Source organism: Caloenas nicobarica, chromosome 3, assembly GCF_036013445.1.
Source record: "Caloenas nicobarica isolate bCalNic1 chromosome 3, bCalNic1.hap1, whole genome shotgun sequence".
Classification (NCBI taxonomy): domain Eukaryota; kingdom Metazoa; phylum Chordata; class Aves; order Columbiformes; family Columbidae; genus Caloenas; species Caloenas nicobarica.
Window position 1 is genome coordinate 8,569,955 of NC_088247.1, and position 15,866 is coordinate 8,585,820.

Below are 15,866 nucleotides of genomic sequence, written 5' to 3' on the forward strand. Positions count from 1 at the left end.
AGAGTATGTTAGTGGAATTAAAAGAACCCCAACCTAACGACAACCAAAATCCAACAACAGAAATTCCAATACAATTTTCCCCAGGGTCTACAACACCAAGCGCTTCCTGAGAGGTCCTTATAAACACATTTGCGCCATCTCCCCAAAGGCTTGTAAAACTGCTGACATCCATCCTGCCACGGCTCCGAGTGCTGAGACCTATTCAAACAGTTTCATGAGCAAAAAAGAACTAATCTGGAGAGAGGGATCCTATTTGTGCTTCCCAGCGACCAAAATTATTTTACTATGGCCTTCATTTAAAGTGATGGATGAGAAGTAGTGATTCTCTGTTCCAATTATCCAAAAGAGATTGGGAATGGCAGCTTAATACTAAGCTAATGTATCCAATATGCAACCCACTCTATTTTTTCTCCCCATTGAAAATAAAAAGGCTAAAAGGCATGCACGCGTAGAGGCAAACATTTCCCTCCCACGGATTCAGGTTTTGTGGCCTGTCATGGGTAAAAGCAACTTCAATTTAATGAGGGAATTCCTTTTAAAGCTGTTAGCTTGTGTCTCGCTCTAACGAGTAATGACTGGTGGCCCTGGTTGGGTTTTAAGCCTGAACGTGTCTGGTGCTCTAAAAATCTCAGTGGTCTCTGCACCAAAGAGTTTATGGTCTAATTTGTAGTTCACGCTGCTAAATATTGCATGACACAGGTATTATTTGTGTGCATGGGGCATGTATGTTAAATCTGAACCACACAGGGACAGATCTTCATCTGGGATAGACTCCTATGCTGTGTTGGACAGAATCCCAAGTGTATTTTTGAGTCTAGTCTGTGGCCAAAGAAGCTCTTAAGGATGGATGCTGACCTTTGAAAGATGCAATGATGACAGCAATATCTCCCTAGCACCAGTCAGTGGGCTGGGCTACAGAAATGAAACTGTCGTTTTAAGAGAGGGCTGTATTGTAATGTATTAAAAACCTAAGAGACACGGATAGGCCAGCGTGCAAGAGGAACAGAATGAGCTGTCCTGCTGTAAAACCTCATTCAAGAAGTTACTCATGGGTGGAGAGAAGAACTCATCTACCTTACAGCTCCCATCACCAGGCAATTCTGCGATGACACAGCATTGTTTTTCTCTTTCCAAAGCTAATGCTGGAGCAGCGAGAAAGTGAATAATACAGTTAACTCACAGGAAAAATGTTGCCACCCTGCATAAAAGACAAAAGAAGTCTTAGTTCCCTCTCGAGTGGAGACAATAATTCAATACCGGCATCTTAACCACCATCCAGGGACGTGCTGGGGTGCGCTCTGGAGCGCTGAGGTGTCACCTCCAGGCGAGACACGTGGCTCAGCAGCGGGTACAGGCTGCATCCATTCCCGCTTGTCAGAGGATTTAAAGACACCCCCCACCACGAAGTTAGGGACACGGGCTTGGAGAAACCTGGGGGTGCAGTGGGGCCCACGTCCCAGACACGCACAACTGCCCTTACCCAGCCCCAGCTCCTGAGCGCCCAGCCCGGGGGCTGCTGAGAGGACAGATGTATAAATATGTCCGGCTTCTCCTCCCCACCCCCCAACATCAACCCCATCATTCCTGAACTGAACCTCTTTGCCGTCTCATTCCCATTTGAGCCTTGGTCACCCTCCTAAAAAATAATCAGCCAAATTCCCAAGCTCTGGCAATGCAATGGAAGGGAACTCCACACCAGGAATGGGTCAACTGCTGCTGTCTCATTAACCCTTTCTAAAGCTCCCTGTCCACACTGGCTGCAGGTCTGGGGAAGCAAGAGGAGGAATGAGGTTATGAAAAGGGGGGAGAAAGATGGGATAGAAGAAGGTTGTGAATTGACCATAGGGGGTATTTATTTACTTTTGGTGGCTGCCCTGCCCGGGACAACCACTGCTCTCACACCAGCGCTCCAGTCGGGTGCTCAGCGTTAGATGGGAATGAATGAGGGACCATGGAATGATAAGAAACGCTTCATAAATGGCACTTTGTATGCTGTCTTGGGAAATTTCACCAGCAGAGGCTCAGGTACTCACCCAGCTGCCTTCGTTTCTCAGCGAGAACATCAGGGAACGGAGCTGAGGTATCGAACCGAGGTCCCGGCTGCGACACTTGCTGCTCCAGGACACCAGGGACATCAGCGCACGACACTGGGTTCGAGCACAGAAGCCCCACTTTAGCCTGAGCAGAACCTCCTCTGCTAACACGGTCGGCATGCAGATCAACCCCGAACCAGAGAAAAGCTACGAATGCAAAATCATCTCGCACCGGAGGAAAACGCGCACCGTCAGGAGCATCGTACTGCAGAGAACATGCACTGCGCAAGGGGAGAGGGCTGCGAGGGATCCCGCAGGCATCCCGTGGTGGAGGGAGATAAATCCAGTTCGTCATAAGTGCTTTTTGTCAGAGGACAAAAGGAAATATGGGTAATAACGGAATAAGTGCTTGTGAGACCAGAATCCCAAGGGCGTACAAAGGATGTAACCCTTGTGTACTGGCGAAGCTACTCAAGAATGACCTGACGGCAGATCGCTTGAGAACTAAACGTTTATCTTGAATGCAAATGCTGGCCATTGATAGGGTCAGAAATTGCTCCATACGGCATTTTTGGTCCCAAATTTCCCATTAATTCCTTTTAATCATCCAAACAGGACCCTGAATTTCATCCTGGATTGGGGCCTAAAGCATCAGAGATAAAGAGAGGAATACTTGTAAAGTAAAAGCTGTGTCTCTTTAGGCTCCAATCCCTACATTAATTCACTTCTGTTAAAGTTCCCTTTTGTTGTATTGGATGCCGACATTTTACATTCAAGCCCTCTGAATTCAGTGTTTCAATTGTAGTACACACTCCGTGGCAGGAAAGTGCATGTTCTCTGCCTACGCAGCAGGCACATAAAAAACAAACAAAAAAACAACAAAAAAAAAAACCAAAAAAAGGAGAAAAAAAGCAAACCAAGATAAGCCTGTGTTTGTTGAACAGTGCTGCATGATATTACTGATTTATTAACTTGGCTTGATCAATAAGACTATCATCAAGGGCACATTTAGTTTGCACATAAATTTCACTTTCTAACAAGCACTTTTGTGTGCTCGCTTTAGTTTCCATAATCTGATCTGGGTCTCAGGAAGCTTTCTTTAAGGGAGAACAGAGAATTCTTTTTCTAAAAAAAGGATCAAAGTATACCCGGTCAACTCTCAAACAAAAGGACAGTCAGTACTGTAGAAACAGTATGCTTACCTTTCACAGCAAAAAAGAAAAATAAGCCTATAGGTCCAGATTTATCACTGCCTTAAATCCATCAACATCAATGGAGCTATTAAATTGTGGCTGAATTTGGTTCATAGTAATTTAAAAATTTCAACTTTCTTTGAGAGTGTTCCATCAGTAGGATGCTAATTTAATGCATAATTTAAACTCCACTGTCCTTTAACTCAGCGTTTGTAAATAATTAAAAAAGAACTAAAAATCCTTTTACATGTATAAAGCTGCCCCCCCGCCCCCTTTTTCTACTGCAAAACAACAAAGACTTTTCAATCAAGTATTTATTTATGCTTTAAATCTAAGAGTAAAAGCTGTATTAAAGATGAGGAGAAACTGATTTACAAGATAAAACAATTAGCTCTGGGATATGTACATTAAGACTAATAAATTTCACATCATATTTTAAAGGAGTGGAGGAGGAATCTCAGATATATTAGACTTTATTCAAATACTATTGAAATGTTCAATTAAGAGCATCTTGCGAAGGTAAGTTATGCAGTCACTAAAATTAAGATGTGAAAAACAGGATTAGAGCGCTGCATCTCTCAGAGAGCCTAGACACTTTAATAATCCATCCCTTTTCCTACACACAAGATAACATCTACAATCTGGCTATTCCTGTAATTGCTCCGGTCTTGTTAAAAATTTGGGTTGTGCAGAAGAAATGCAAATATATTTCCCAGTAAAAAATACTAAAATAATACACTGCATTCCCTTTTAATCTAAAAACATGTATCTCAATGGTTCTTATTAAAATATAGATACATTTTTTTTTTCTGTGCAGACAGATGAAAATGCATTTTAAGACTCAAACAAGTCTGTGCAAAAACAGCTCGAACCCATCAATCTCCCAGTTGGTTCTTAAAAGAAGCCAAACGTTCACCAGGCTGCTCCGACCAGACATGAGTGGCAGATCCTTTTTGGGAACCAGCTCTCGAGATGCAACGCGGCTTCCATCAGATTCAGAGCTTTAATAACATGAGAAGTTCAGCGCAGGATCGGGCACTCGGGCAGTCATTTAATTTGATTTACAATAGAGTGCTAATACATGTTTTTTTCTGGAAACGCAGGCACCGTTTTCTCCCATTTTTCCGCTCCGTCGGTTTGACACCAAAGCTTTCCTGCTCATATTGTTCCCGTCTCTCCACACCACCAGTAAGAACCTGCCCAGTTCTCCTGTTTTCCTTCGGCAGAACCAATCCGCGGACTGGCGTGAATGCTCCGGCTGCCCCGACCACCATCCTTCTAAAAGATTTATGGCAAACAAATCGCATACCAAGCTATAAATCTAGCAAATGGCTATTAGACATACCTTGCTGTCCACAGCCGCACAATTTAAAGTAAAACTGATAATGGTATATCTGTGGCTAGTGTTACTAGTAGGCCTGCCAAAATTGTGCTACGTTGCCAGCTGCTTTTTCCAGGCACTTTTTTTTTTTCTTTTCCCAGGCATCTCACTCTCATTTTTGGGGTGTGAATCAGATGATCCTTCAATATTGCTCTGTTCATGGCAACTTGTGATGCTAAATAGCCCTTTGTCATCCAAGGATAAATAACTACCATCAAGATTAAGCCCTACTTAGATTTCCTTCAACAACAAATTGCTTTACATTCCTTTTCTTTTTTTATTCCTTTAAGATTAAATTCTTCTAGGTGTCCAGTTTGGGCCATTGGACTCATAAATAAGAGGAAACCCAGCAAGAGTGGGGAGTTTAGCCAAAGACCTTTGAAAATCCTTTTATTTATCTTTTAAAGAAAATTTATGCCACTAAAACCGCAAAACCTCCTACTCTCTTTGCTCCCAGGAGGTTAACACAAAGTAAACCACCTCTAAAAATAATCTCCCGCTCAAAAAACTTCAGGGTGACAGAGAGGGGTTATGGTGAGCCCGAAATATCGCAGATTCGTTCTGGAAGCCATGTAGGGAAGGACAGGCTAAAATTAAATGACCTTTGGTCGGGACACCTCACCTACAACAGTAAGTTGTGATCCGATCTTCCTAATTCTCCTGCTCTGCCGTCGCAGGTCATGGTCCATCAGAAGCTGCTGTTTCTGCTGGGATGGGTGCGGGGCAGACGGTGCCCTCGGGACCCCCCAGGATGAACCGCCAGGGACACCAGCCTGGGGTCTTTGCAGAGAAAACCCCGTAAGAGACAGCACATCCCCTGCTGAACTTGCTGGCGCTTTCGGGAGAGGCAAAGCTGTTCTTTGTACGGCCATCGTCTCCAAAAGACAAACCAAGCCTTGGTTTGTGGTAATAAAGCTTCAGTTAGAACACGAATCTATAAATATCTAACACGGGTCACAAATACCGATTAGAGTGAGAGAAGAGTAAAAACAGGACCAAACACCCACTTAAAATATATATGTATATCAAAATAATCTTTGTTGCAAATCTAAAATCTCCTTTCTCACCCATAGCACAGTTTTTGGAGAAACTGTGGCCTTCAGCCAAGCTCTGACTGTACACCAGACTATCTGGATCTTATTAGAAAAAAGCACTGAGCCTTATCTTGTGGTTTTTTTTTTTTACACTTAATGGTGATTCTGTGCCAAATCCAAACACAGATCACATGTCCATTCCCTAAAAATCACCGAGTCGTTAGGAAAGTTGAGCCACTGAGCAAGACTCTCCATCCAATGCCCAACAGCCCTGCCTCAGAGTGGGCCACAGAGTTTGTGAGATTAAGATGCTTTGAGAGGAGGCACAAAGTCGGACTAGATGATCATGGCAGAGCCATGCCAACTGCAATACTCCTGTTCTATACTAGTCTAGTCTAGTCTAGTCTAGCCTAGTCTACTCTACTCTACTCTAAATAAACAATTAAATAAGCATATGTATATTTACAAATACATATATAAAAAATCTCTTCCTTTGTATTACCAAAATGTGGATTCTACTAAAATGCTTGTCCCTACTTCTTTCTAAAGAAAGTCCAAACTCCATGTACGGGGGAGGAAAAACAAGAGGTAAAAGCTAACAGACCAGCTGAGGATATGCTTTTCTAGTGCTGCATTTGATTAATTACGTGATTTATTTTCAATGACTGGTTCAATCAATCCTGATCAAATTAACAAAGACAATGATCAGAAATACCAGACTAAAACACAATACTGATGATTTGGTTCCAGGGGATCCAATCAAACGAAACAGCATTAAATTAACCAGTGATCGGATTAAGCAGAAGATGCTGTATAAAGTCAGAAAAGTATCGGTACTTGGGGCCATTTGCTGTGTCTGTAGGTTGCCATTTCCAGCTCTTCCTAGAGCTCTGAATAAACTTAAAATAAAATTGTTTTTCCTAGATATCAGAAGGGTAATGTGGAAATAGTAGTAGTAGTAGTAGTAGTAACAATAACAACTATTTCTACCATTATTACTATTACTATTATTTCCCCGTACCACAGCATCTGGGGGTCTGCTACAGTAGTCACCCTCTAAAGAAAAAATACCCCCTCATACACCCCCCCACCCCAGCAGTCTGTACCTGAAGGAGTTTACAGTCTATGTACACGACACGGAGATCAAAAGGTGACAGAATATCAGGATACAATCAAAAAGGCAGAAAAACCCATTTAATTCTACAATGTTAGCAAAGCACAAAGATGAAAAAGCTACTGTTCAACAAGGAGCATTAATGAAAGTTGCCAGTGAGACAGCTAGAAATGTAGTTTTTACCTAAAAATCAAAGTAAATACAAGCATCACAGGGAAAGTACTTCCATTTGCTGTGTACTGACCTAAACCTTAAGCAGCCAACAAGGTCCTACAGCACTGAACACAGACGTATCTTCAAATGGCTGGAGCTCATGCTGGTTGAGCTGCACCCAATAGTAACCAGCTGCAAAGTCCGAAGCTGAACAAAAGAAAGGACGGGGACCACAGAAACCAGCTCATTTGGAACTAAGTAGGAAAACATAAATGGAGTTTTATGTTTTTTAACATAAATTTTTTAACATTTTTTAACAAAAATAAAAGGAGTTAAACTGAAACCAAACTCAATTCCTGCCCTATTTTTTTCACCAAGAGAATACTTTAAAAACTAGAGGCACGTGGAGAGGTATTACAGAATCACAGAATGGTTGGGGTTGGAAGGGACCTCTGGAGATCACCCAGTCCAACCCACCTGCTACAGCAGGTTCACCAGAGCAGATCACACAGGAATGTGTCCAGGCGGGTTTGAACGTCTCCAGAGAAGGAGACTCCACAGCCTCTCTGGGCAGCCTGTTCCAGGGCTCTGGCACCTCAAAGGAAAGAAGTTGCTCCTCATGTTCAGATGGAACCTCCTGTGCTTCAGTCTGTGCCCATTGCCCCTCATCCTGTCCCTGGGCACCACTGAAAGGAGTCTGGTCCATCCTCTTGACACCCACCTCTCAAGGTATCAATATTGATAAACATTGATGAGATCCCCTCTCAGCTTCTCTTCTCCAGGCTGAACAGCCCCAGCTCTCTCAGTGTCTTCTCATAAGAAAGATGCTCCAGACCCCTCATCATCTTCATAGCCCTCGCTGGACTCCCTCCAGTAATTCCTTGTCCTTCTTAAACTGGGGAGCCCAGAACTGGACACACAACTCCAGATGCGGCCTCACCAGGGCAGAGCAGAGGGAGAGGAACAACCTCCCTCCACCTGCTGCTCACACTTTTCCTAATGCACCCCAGGTACCATTGGCCTTCTTGGCCACAAGGTCACATTGCTGACTCATGGTCAACCTGTTGTCAACCAGAACTCCCAGGTCCTTCTCTGCAGAGCTGCTTTCCAGCAGGTCCATCCCCAACCTGTACTGGTGCCTGGGGTTGTTCCTCCCCAGCGCAGGACCCTGCACTTGCCCTTGCTGAACTTCATCAGGTTCCTCTCTGCCCAGCCCTCCAGCCTGACCAGGTCTCACTGAACGGCAGCACAGAATTCTGGTGTGTCAGCCCTTCCAGTCTGGTATCATCAGCAAACTTGCTTCCCTAAGGACTGTTAATAAAGCTGCTTTAGGACGCTGGTGGGCAGCCCCACTAGTGAATCCTGGCCCACGTGCTACCAAAAAAAAAAAAAAAAAAAAAGGAGTGTGCCCGTAATCAGAACAAAGGCCAAAGCACAATTAAACAGGTCAGATCCAAATGAACTGTCCCACCCATCTTGTGTCTCTTACAGAAGCACTCAGGAGTTGTATGGGAAGACTCCTTCCCTATCGCTTGGTACCGTACTACTCCAATTTCTAGGTATACATCAACCAGCACCTGTAAGCAGACATCACGTCCATCCTGCGAATGGGTATCTGTCGCCTGACGGGATTTAGTCACTTGTGATCACTCCAGGACTTCCCATGCACGCAGGGAACAGAACGAGCTCAGCATTTTGGCAATGGTGGCCTCTGGAGTGTGAGTTGGTCTTTGTACCCCGATGAAACCACTGGAAACATCAGACAAACTTCTCATGGTCAGCAAGATCGAGGTTCTCCCACAGGACCTGGTTTGTACGGCCATGGCCACGTGTTCCACCCTTGTAGTTCACCGTTTCCACCACAGATACTGACAGTGAAGGACTGACCTTGCAAGACGAAATGTTCGATGAGCTGCTTTACTTACTGAGCTTGAGAAAGCATTTAGAGAAACATTCCTCTCTCTCTCCCCACAACTTAGGGACTTGATATTTTATCTTTGTTTTCAGCTACCACAGTGAGTATATTTTAAAGCACCAGCTCTTTCCAACCAAAAGATACTTGGAACTATGATTAAGAACACATTATTTTTTCTCTTCTGTCCCCTTAAAGAGTATCTTATTTATATGTGCGGGCTTTTTCTCATGCTCTGCCTTGCTATATTTTTTTTTCTCAGCCTCATTGCAATTTTTTTCATGAGTATTCTCAGTTTCATTTTCTTGCTTTATTTTTCCCATGTCTCTATCTCTCTCTTCACCCTTTCTATCACGCTTTCTCCTAAGTGAAATGAGAATCCAATTATACTCCTGTTAGAACTGAACTTTCAAATCCATCATGTGCTAGTGGGCTCAAAATTAGGCAAATAAATTCCCTCAACCCTACAAATTAAACTGAGTCTTTGCATATGTTCTTTTAAGAGCACAAAGATGTCAAGTATTCACCCAGCTGTCACAAAATATGATGAGCAGGCACTTCGTATTCATATAGATTTTCTAAATCGTTTGTCAGATTTAAAAGAAATGCTAATGGATGCAAAAGTAAATTCTAATCTATCCTAAATATCTGGTTATTATTTGTATTACAGCAGGATTCAAAATTGACAGTTGAGGATCAGGGCATGATTTCAATGCATTTTGCACACAAAGACAAAGATCATTTGGATGATGTGCAGGAATTATTTTGCACTTTCTCAAATTTTATCTCATTATTTTAACCAGCACCCCGCTCACAGGTATACTCAACTTCATTTAAGAATAAAAGTACCATCAGCTTGTAAGCATCCTTACCTAATGCATCTGCTATTGAAACCCAGGTCTTAAATTTGCTAAAGCCAGCAACTGTCTCCTAGGTGTAGATTTGGAAGGAAAAAAAAGCCACCATGAGGGTCAGATTTTGCTCATAGAATAGTCTGGGTTGGGAGGGACCCTCAAAGCTCATCCAGTGCCACCCCTGCCATGAGCAGGGACATCTTCACCAGCTCAGGTTGCTCAGAGCCCTGTCCAGCCCGGCCTGGGATGTCTCCAGGGATGGTTCATCCACCACCTCTCTGGGCAACCTGGGACAGGGTCTCACCACCCTCATTAAGGTAAAACACCTGAATCTCTCCTCTTTTAGTTTAAAACCATTACCCCTTGTCCTATCGCAACACAACAGGCCCTGCTAAAAAGTCTGTCCGCATCTTCATTTCGGTCAAAGCTCATGACAGAAGTGGGGCTGAGCAGGACCAGCCTCAGCACGTGGACGAGAACTTGCCTGGAGCTGCTGACACGGGCAGCTTGGACATCACACACCACACCTGGAGCTGGTCTGTGCAGGCCCAGCACGTCCCAGACGTGTGGGATTCGCTGCCCTGGCACTAAATGCCTGTACGATATTTCTCATGTGGTCAATCCGAGGCGTTCAGGGAACCTGTGCTGCGATGAACGTGTCCCAGAGAGCTGCTCTCCATGTTCTCCCTGGCTGTTTGTCTAAAAACCTATTAGGGCATCGCTTAAAGCAGGAGGGCAGCAGATCCTGGCTGTCAGTGATAATCCACTGCCAAAATCAATACCGTTGGCAAGCTTTGGTTCACGGATATTTATGATCAAAGAGCACATTTTCCAAGAATATATTGTTAGTTCCATTGTCTTGGCCCAATTTCAACTCCAGTAATTACATTTCGAGGAGATGCGGGAGCCCCCTCGTCCCGTCCCATCTTGCTTCATGGCATCGCTGCACCACACCGGACGCAGCTTTTCCTGTAGATATTGTACAGAGTAGTTAATACCTAAACAGCTCCGTGATTCTTGGAGAGGTGAAAAGTGTAAGATACTGTTGTTGCTGTTACTTAAAAAATGATTTATCTGTCTCTGGAACTAGTCATCTTGAGACATTTTTTAATTTCCTTCTCTTTCATGAGTGAATTTGTACATTTAAATTATTTACCAAAGGTTGAGCCAGACAGGTCTCAGTTTGCATTTTTTTATTTCATTAATAAAAGTAAAATAACTAGAAAATGTGACTGTCTACAGCTTTTCAATATCCAGCTTCAGGGAGTTCAAGCCCTTTCAGATCTAGCTGGGAGAACTAACTCTGCCGGCAAACTAAAAATCTGTCTTTCTCAGTGGAATAAAACTCCTGTTTACAGCTGCATAGGGCATAAAATGGGAGGTTTTAAACTTGTGACATTTCCGTGCCTGGAAAAGCTGTCACACACCCAGCACAGCATCTTACCTGGAGCTGTAAGCCCAGGGGTGTTAGTAGCATTACCCAACCGTAAGAGTACCAGAGGGAAAGAACGGTGTAAACTAAAACACACTTTAAAAACTACCCTAAATCTTTCCTATATTCAAAAACCAGCAAATTTCCTCTATGGGAAGGAACTCCTATTTCCAGCTGTACGTGCTTGCAGTCTTGTGTCTCAATAACTTCTCAGTAGTGCTCAACTGCCTGCCTGCCTGTCAGAAATCCTGGGTCGCTTTATTTTTGGAGAGATCTCTGAATGCACAAAGTGAGAGCACCGTTTTTTATTATTTTTATTATTATTATTTTAGTTTTAAAGACTAAGCAACTGTTGGAAGCTGCGCTGAACCAAGAACTGGCAGAATCAGCCCTGTACATGTGGTTTTGTGGGCAAAGGAAGATGCACTAAGTACAAGCCATTGTCAGCCGCCTTCGGCTGCATTCCCTGCGCTCCTCCTGCTTCCCAAAGGGACTGTTCGGAGTGTTTAAACAACTGCAATTTAAAATAGACACTGTTAAACATATTTCGTTTTAAAATGTAAAACGAATGCCAAACGAAACAAGCCCAGCGAAGAAAATGAACCAGAAGAGTATGCATGTGAGAAACACTAATAAAGTATGAGTGCATGATCGTATTCCGGAGCATTTGCATGTGTCGGAGGGAGTGGAAAGGAGGTGAGAGAAGACGAGAAAATACAAGATAAGACACAAAGTGACAGAAAAAAGCACCAGTTCAGGAAGAAAGAAGCAGGAAGGTAAAAGACTGTCTTGCAGATAAGCAAAGACTCTGTGTACAACATGCGGGGAATTTTTAAATGCTGAGCTTTTACCTACTAGCATCAATAAGGTTATTATAACTAACTTGGTAAGATCTAGGGGCAGCAGTTAAACGATGTAATACAGGTACCTAATTTAGGTGTCATGCCTGCTTCTCTCCATCGGCTCTGTTAGAAGCTGGAGTCTGGCAGCCCTGGATAACAAGTGGCTTAAATTACTCATCGCTCTCTGGAAGGTAAGAGCCATTGTAAACTCTCTGACTGTGCCCCCGTGTGCACTGCAGCAGAACCAGAATGAAAGAGGGGAAAAAAAATGATAAAGAATATCATCCAGCTATATTACAAGCAGAAGAAAGAAATTCAGGAACTCTATGAAGAGAATGATGACCTAAACCAAAGAAGATGGGATACTGGAAGTTACATTATCCGTAGAGAAAATTTAATGTAAAAAGATTCAAAAGAAAATACAGCCTATGTAGCTGCAGCCTGGTGCATCTAAAGGGACAAAATTCCCTCTCCCATCTCCCAAACCCAAATTAAACTGAAGGGAGTGCATAGGAAGGAGAGAGATTTTTTTGTTTGGGAGTATCTGGTTCCTAATTTAATCTTAATCCACTCCGACATTTATCTTCGTGGATAATTCAGTATACAAATTTAGGGCAGAAAAAGAACCCATACAGATAATAAAATAAGAGCTGCTTGCAAGGGCAGTATCTTTAAAAATTGCCCTTGGGTAAAAATAGTTTCTCCTGCTTTGTGTCCCGCGCCGCTTCGGGCGATGTACCGAGATCCCAGGAAGTACTGTTTTCCTTCCCTTGTGGAATCGTTTGTGGCTCTCATCCAGCCTCTGATTATGCTAATTGTATTTGATGGAATTTGTATGTACTCTCCTTTGCTCTCGTCTCATCTGAACATACACAAGATGCATTTTTAATTTTTAACTCTTCAAAAATAAATAAATAACGTAACTCTCTCCCCAAGGTTGTGTAAAAGTCAACCTTATTACTAGTTCTAAACGGCAAATATACAGCCTTTATTACTGGCAAAACAAATAACCCTTTCTATATTAATGTGTTGCAACAAAGCTTTTAGTTAGTGTGAGAAGAATGTCATAATGTAGGAGTTTGCATAACACAGTCAGATCATGTCACCTAGACACAATTTCGTTTGCATTAAATTAAATCCACCATCACAGGAAGTGCAACTTTAATAAAAAGATGCAGTCAAGTTGGCTAGATCAAAAGCCTGCATCATTTTGAGACAGACACTCAGAACAAGAGAGACTGTGAGTTGTTGTAAAACCATTCCCAAGGGCTAGCAATAAAACCTAGGACTTAAATTCCTGAATAAGTGGATTTTTTTTCTTTTTTCCCTTTTAAAAGTGTTGTTGACCAAGTAACCAGACATCAAAACCTACTTGATTTTGGTCAGACAAAACCAGATGACCTTAACGGCTTCAATCCAGGTTCCCTGACTATCTTTGAGGTCCCCAAACACATTGGTGACTGGGTTATTTCACACTTCATGGAGATCCTCTGAACTTCTAAATTATTCTTTAATTCTCCTAACTGGCAGCTAAAGAGAAATGTAATTGCGAGAGTAAAGGACTTGTTTCCCCTCCCAACCTGCAAGCCTGAAAATCCAGAGGCACCTAAAGGCTTTTGAAAGCTGGACTCCAGGGGCTTCAGTGGCCTCCAAGAATGGGACACGGGCGAATTTAGAAACGTGAGCTGCTATCTGCAGTGGAGAGCGCTGGCAGAACTGTGCAGGGGGTTCAGGCGGGACACCCGATGTCCCTGACGCAGGGCTCGCAGTCCCGGGCCGCAGCTTCACCCACCCTGTGGAGATGCTCCCCACGGCTCCAGCCCGTGCGGCAGCAGCCGGGCCAGACTCTGCCCACGGAATCACAGAATGGTTGGGGTCGGAAGGGACCCCTGGAGATCACCCAGTCCAACCCACCTGCTACAGCAGGTTCACCAGAGCAGATCACACAGGAATGTGTCCAGGCGGGTTTGAATGTCTCCAGAGAAGGAGACTCCACAGCCTCTCTGGGCAGCCTGTTCCAGGGCTCTGGCACCTCAAAGGAGAGAAGTTTCTCCTCATGTTCAGATGGAACCTCCTGTGCTTCAGTCTGTGCTCGTTGCCCCTCATCCTGTCCCTGGGCACCACTGAAAAGGGTCTGGTCTATCCTCTTGACACCCACCTTGAGATATTTATAAACATTGATGAGATCCCCTCTCAGCTTCTCTTCTCCAGGCTGAACAGCCCCAGCTCTCTCAGTCTCTCCTCATAAGAAAGATGCTCCAGACCCCTCATCATCTTCACAGCCCTCGCTGGACTCCCTCCAGTAATTCCTTGTCCTTCTTAAACTGGGGAGCCCAGAACTGGACACACAACTCCAGATGCGGCCTCACCAGGGCAGAGCAGAGGGGGAGGAACAACCTCCCTCCACCTGCTGCTCACACTTTTCCTAATGCACCACAGGTACCATTGGCCTTCTTGGCCACAAGGTCACATTGCTGACTCATGGTCAACCTGTTGTCGACCAGAACTCCCAGGTCCTTCTCTGCAGAGCTGCTTTCCAGCAGGTCCATCCCCAAGATATTTATAAACACTGGTGAGATCCCCTCTCAGCCTTCAAATTGCCTCTCAGCCTCCCAGCCCCGTCTGAAACAAAAGCAAACTCCTCCCAAAGCAATGGGTGGGCAAGGTGCGTGTGCGAGGGAGAGGGACACCGTCCATTGGTGCAGGGGACAGAAAGCCCCTTTGGCCACACAGGTCCTGTTTAGATGCTCAACAGGCTCCACTTGAAAGGTGGGAGTTTCTTACCAAAGAGCTGTAGAGGAAAAGCAGATCAGGCTGCCCAGTCCTGTGCTGTTACAGCCGGGGGGCTTTTGGGCACATTCCCTTTCACCACCCAACATACAAGTATACGCACGTTTTAGCGGTGACATCTGAAGGAGGCAATAGCGAGCCACTACTCTGCACTCACTGCTCCTTGTCCTAGAGCTTTTTCCAAATAACATTTTGATTTTTTTTTTTTCCCAGGCATCTGAACTGCCTGTGGAAATTATTAGTGTAAATATCAGATCTGGAAGCCGAGTCCCCTGCCACCCACTATTTTACACCCTGACAGGAGCAGCCAGACCTTCCGAGCTGCTCTTCGAGCCGCTTGCTGGGAGTGAGAGCTCTCTGCATGTCGGTGCAGGACAGAAGATGCTGCCCGCCCTGTGAATCTGCCCGTGGGGGAACTGGCTCTTTTCCTCAGCTTCTGTTTCTTCATCCTCCAGCCTTGCACAATGAACTGGCTGAAAACTGCTCCTCTTTCAAGGGTGGGTGCACGCCAGTGGTAAAATGTATATAGTTTATTTGGAGATCACTCTGAAAGCAACTCTATTTTAAAAAAAGGAGGAAAAAAAATAGGTACTTCACAGCTCTTGGCATCCCTGACATACTCTTAAAACAATACCACAGGAGTTACAGAACATAAATCATCCATAATAACAGAAACACTTCTCTCCACCTGGTGTCTGCTGCTACCTACATTCTTTGTGATTCTTCGTGATTCTTCAGGCATAGTTGTTATATACATGCAAATTTTAATTAAGGGAAAAACTTGGCTGAATACTAGATAAAATTATTTGTTGTATAGTATATTTGAAAAGCAATGCATCATTCTAATAGATTATTCAATGGATATTTTCAACCTTCTATAGAAGTGTTTAGGTAATGCAAAAAAAGATTAATTGAATAATTTATTTGATGGACAACAGCATTATTCATCAAATACATTATTTAACTAATAGTATTCAACTAGTACTAATTAAAAACAGAGAAGCGATTGCTTTCAAGTACAACTCATTCAGATCCCAGGTTTGGCTCCATTAAGAAAAGGGACTTTGCAGGGGAATGTCTCAACGCCAGTGCAGATGGTGCAGATGTTCCTCCTGCTAAAGGAGCCGT

At 43.8% G+C, this 15,866-nt stretch overlaps 1 protein-coding gene across 3 annotated transcripts in view; it reads right to left on the reverse strand.

The window, feature by feature from the left end:
- Window positions 1-15,866, reverse strand: part of KLHL29 (kelch like family member 29) — a 409,076-nt gene that overhangs the window by 145,533 nt on the left and 247,677 nt on the right. For 2 of the 3 annotated variants that reach the window (XM_065631175.1, XM_065631174.1), the window contains one exon: window positions 2,034-2,147. The exons of the other annotated variant lie outside the window; for it this stretch is intronic. In XM_065631175.1, coding sequence (XP_065487247.1) covers window positions 2,034-2,147 — 114 coding nt within the window. The remainder of the gene's footprint in view (window positions 1-2,033; window positions 2,148-15,866) is intronic. 3 annotated transcript variants of the gene reach the window in all.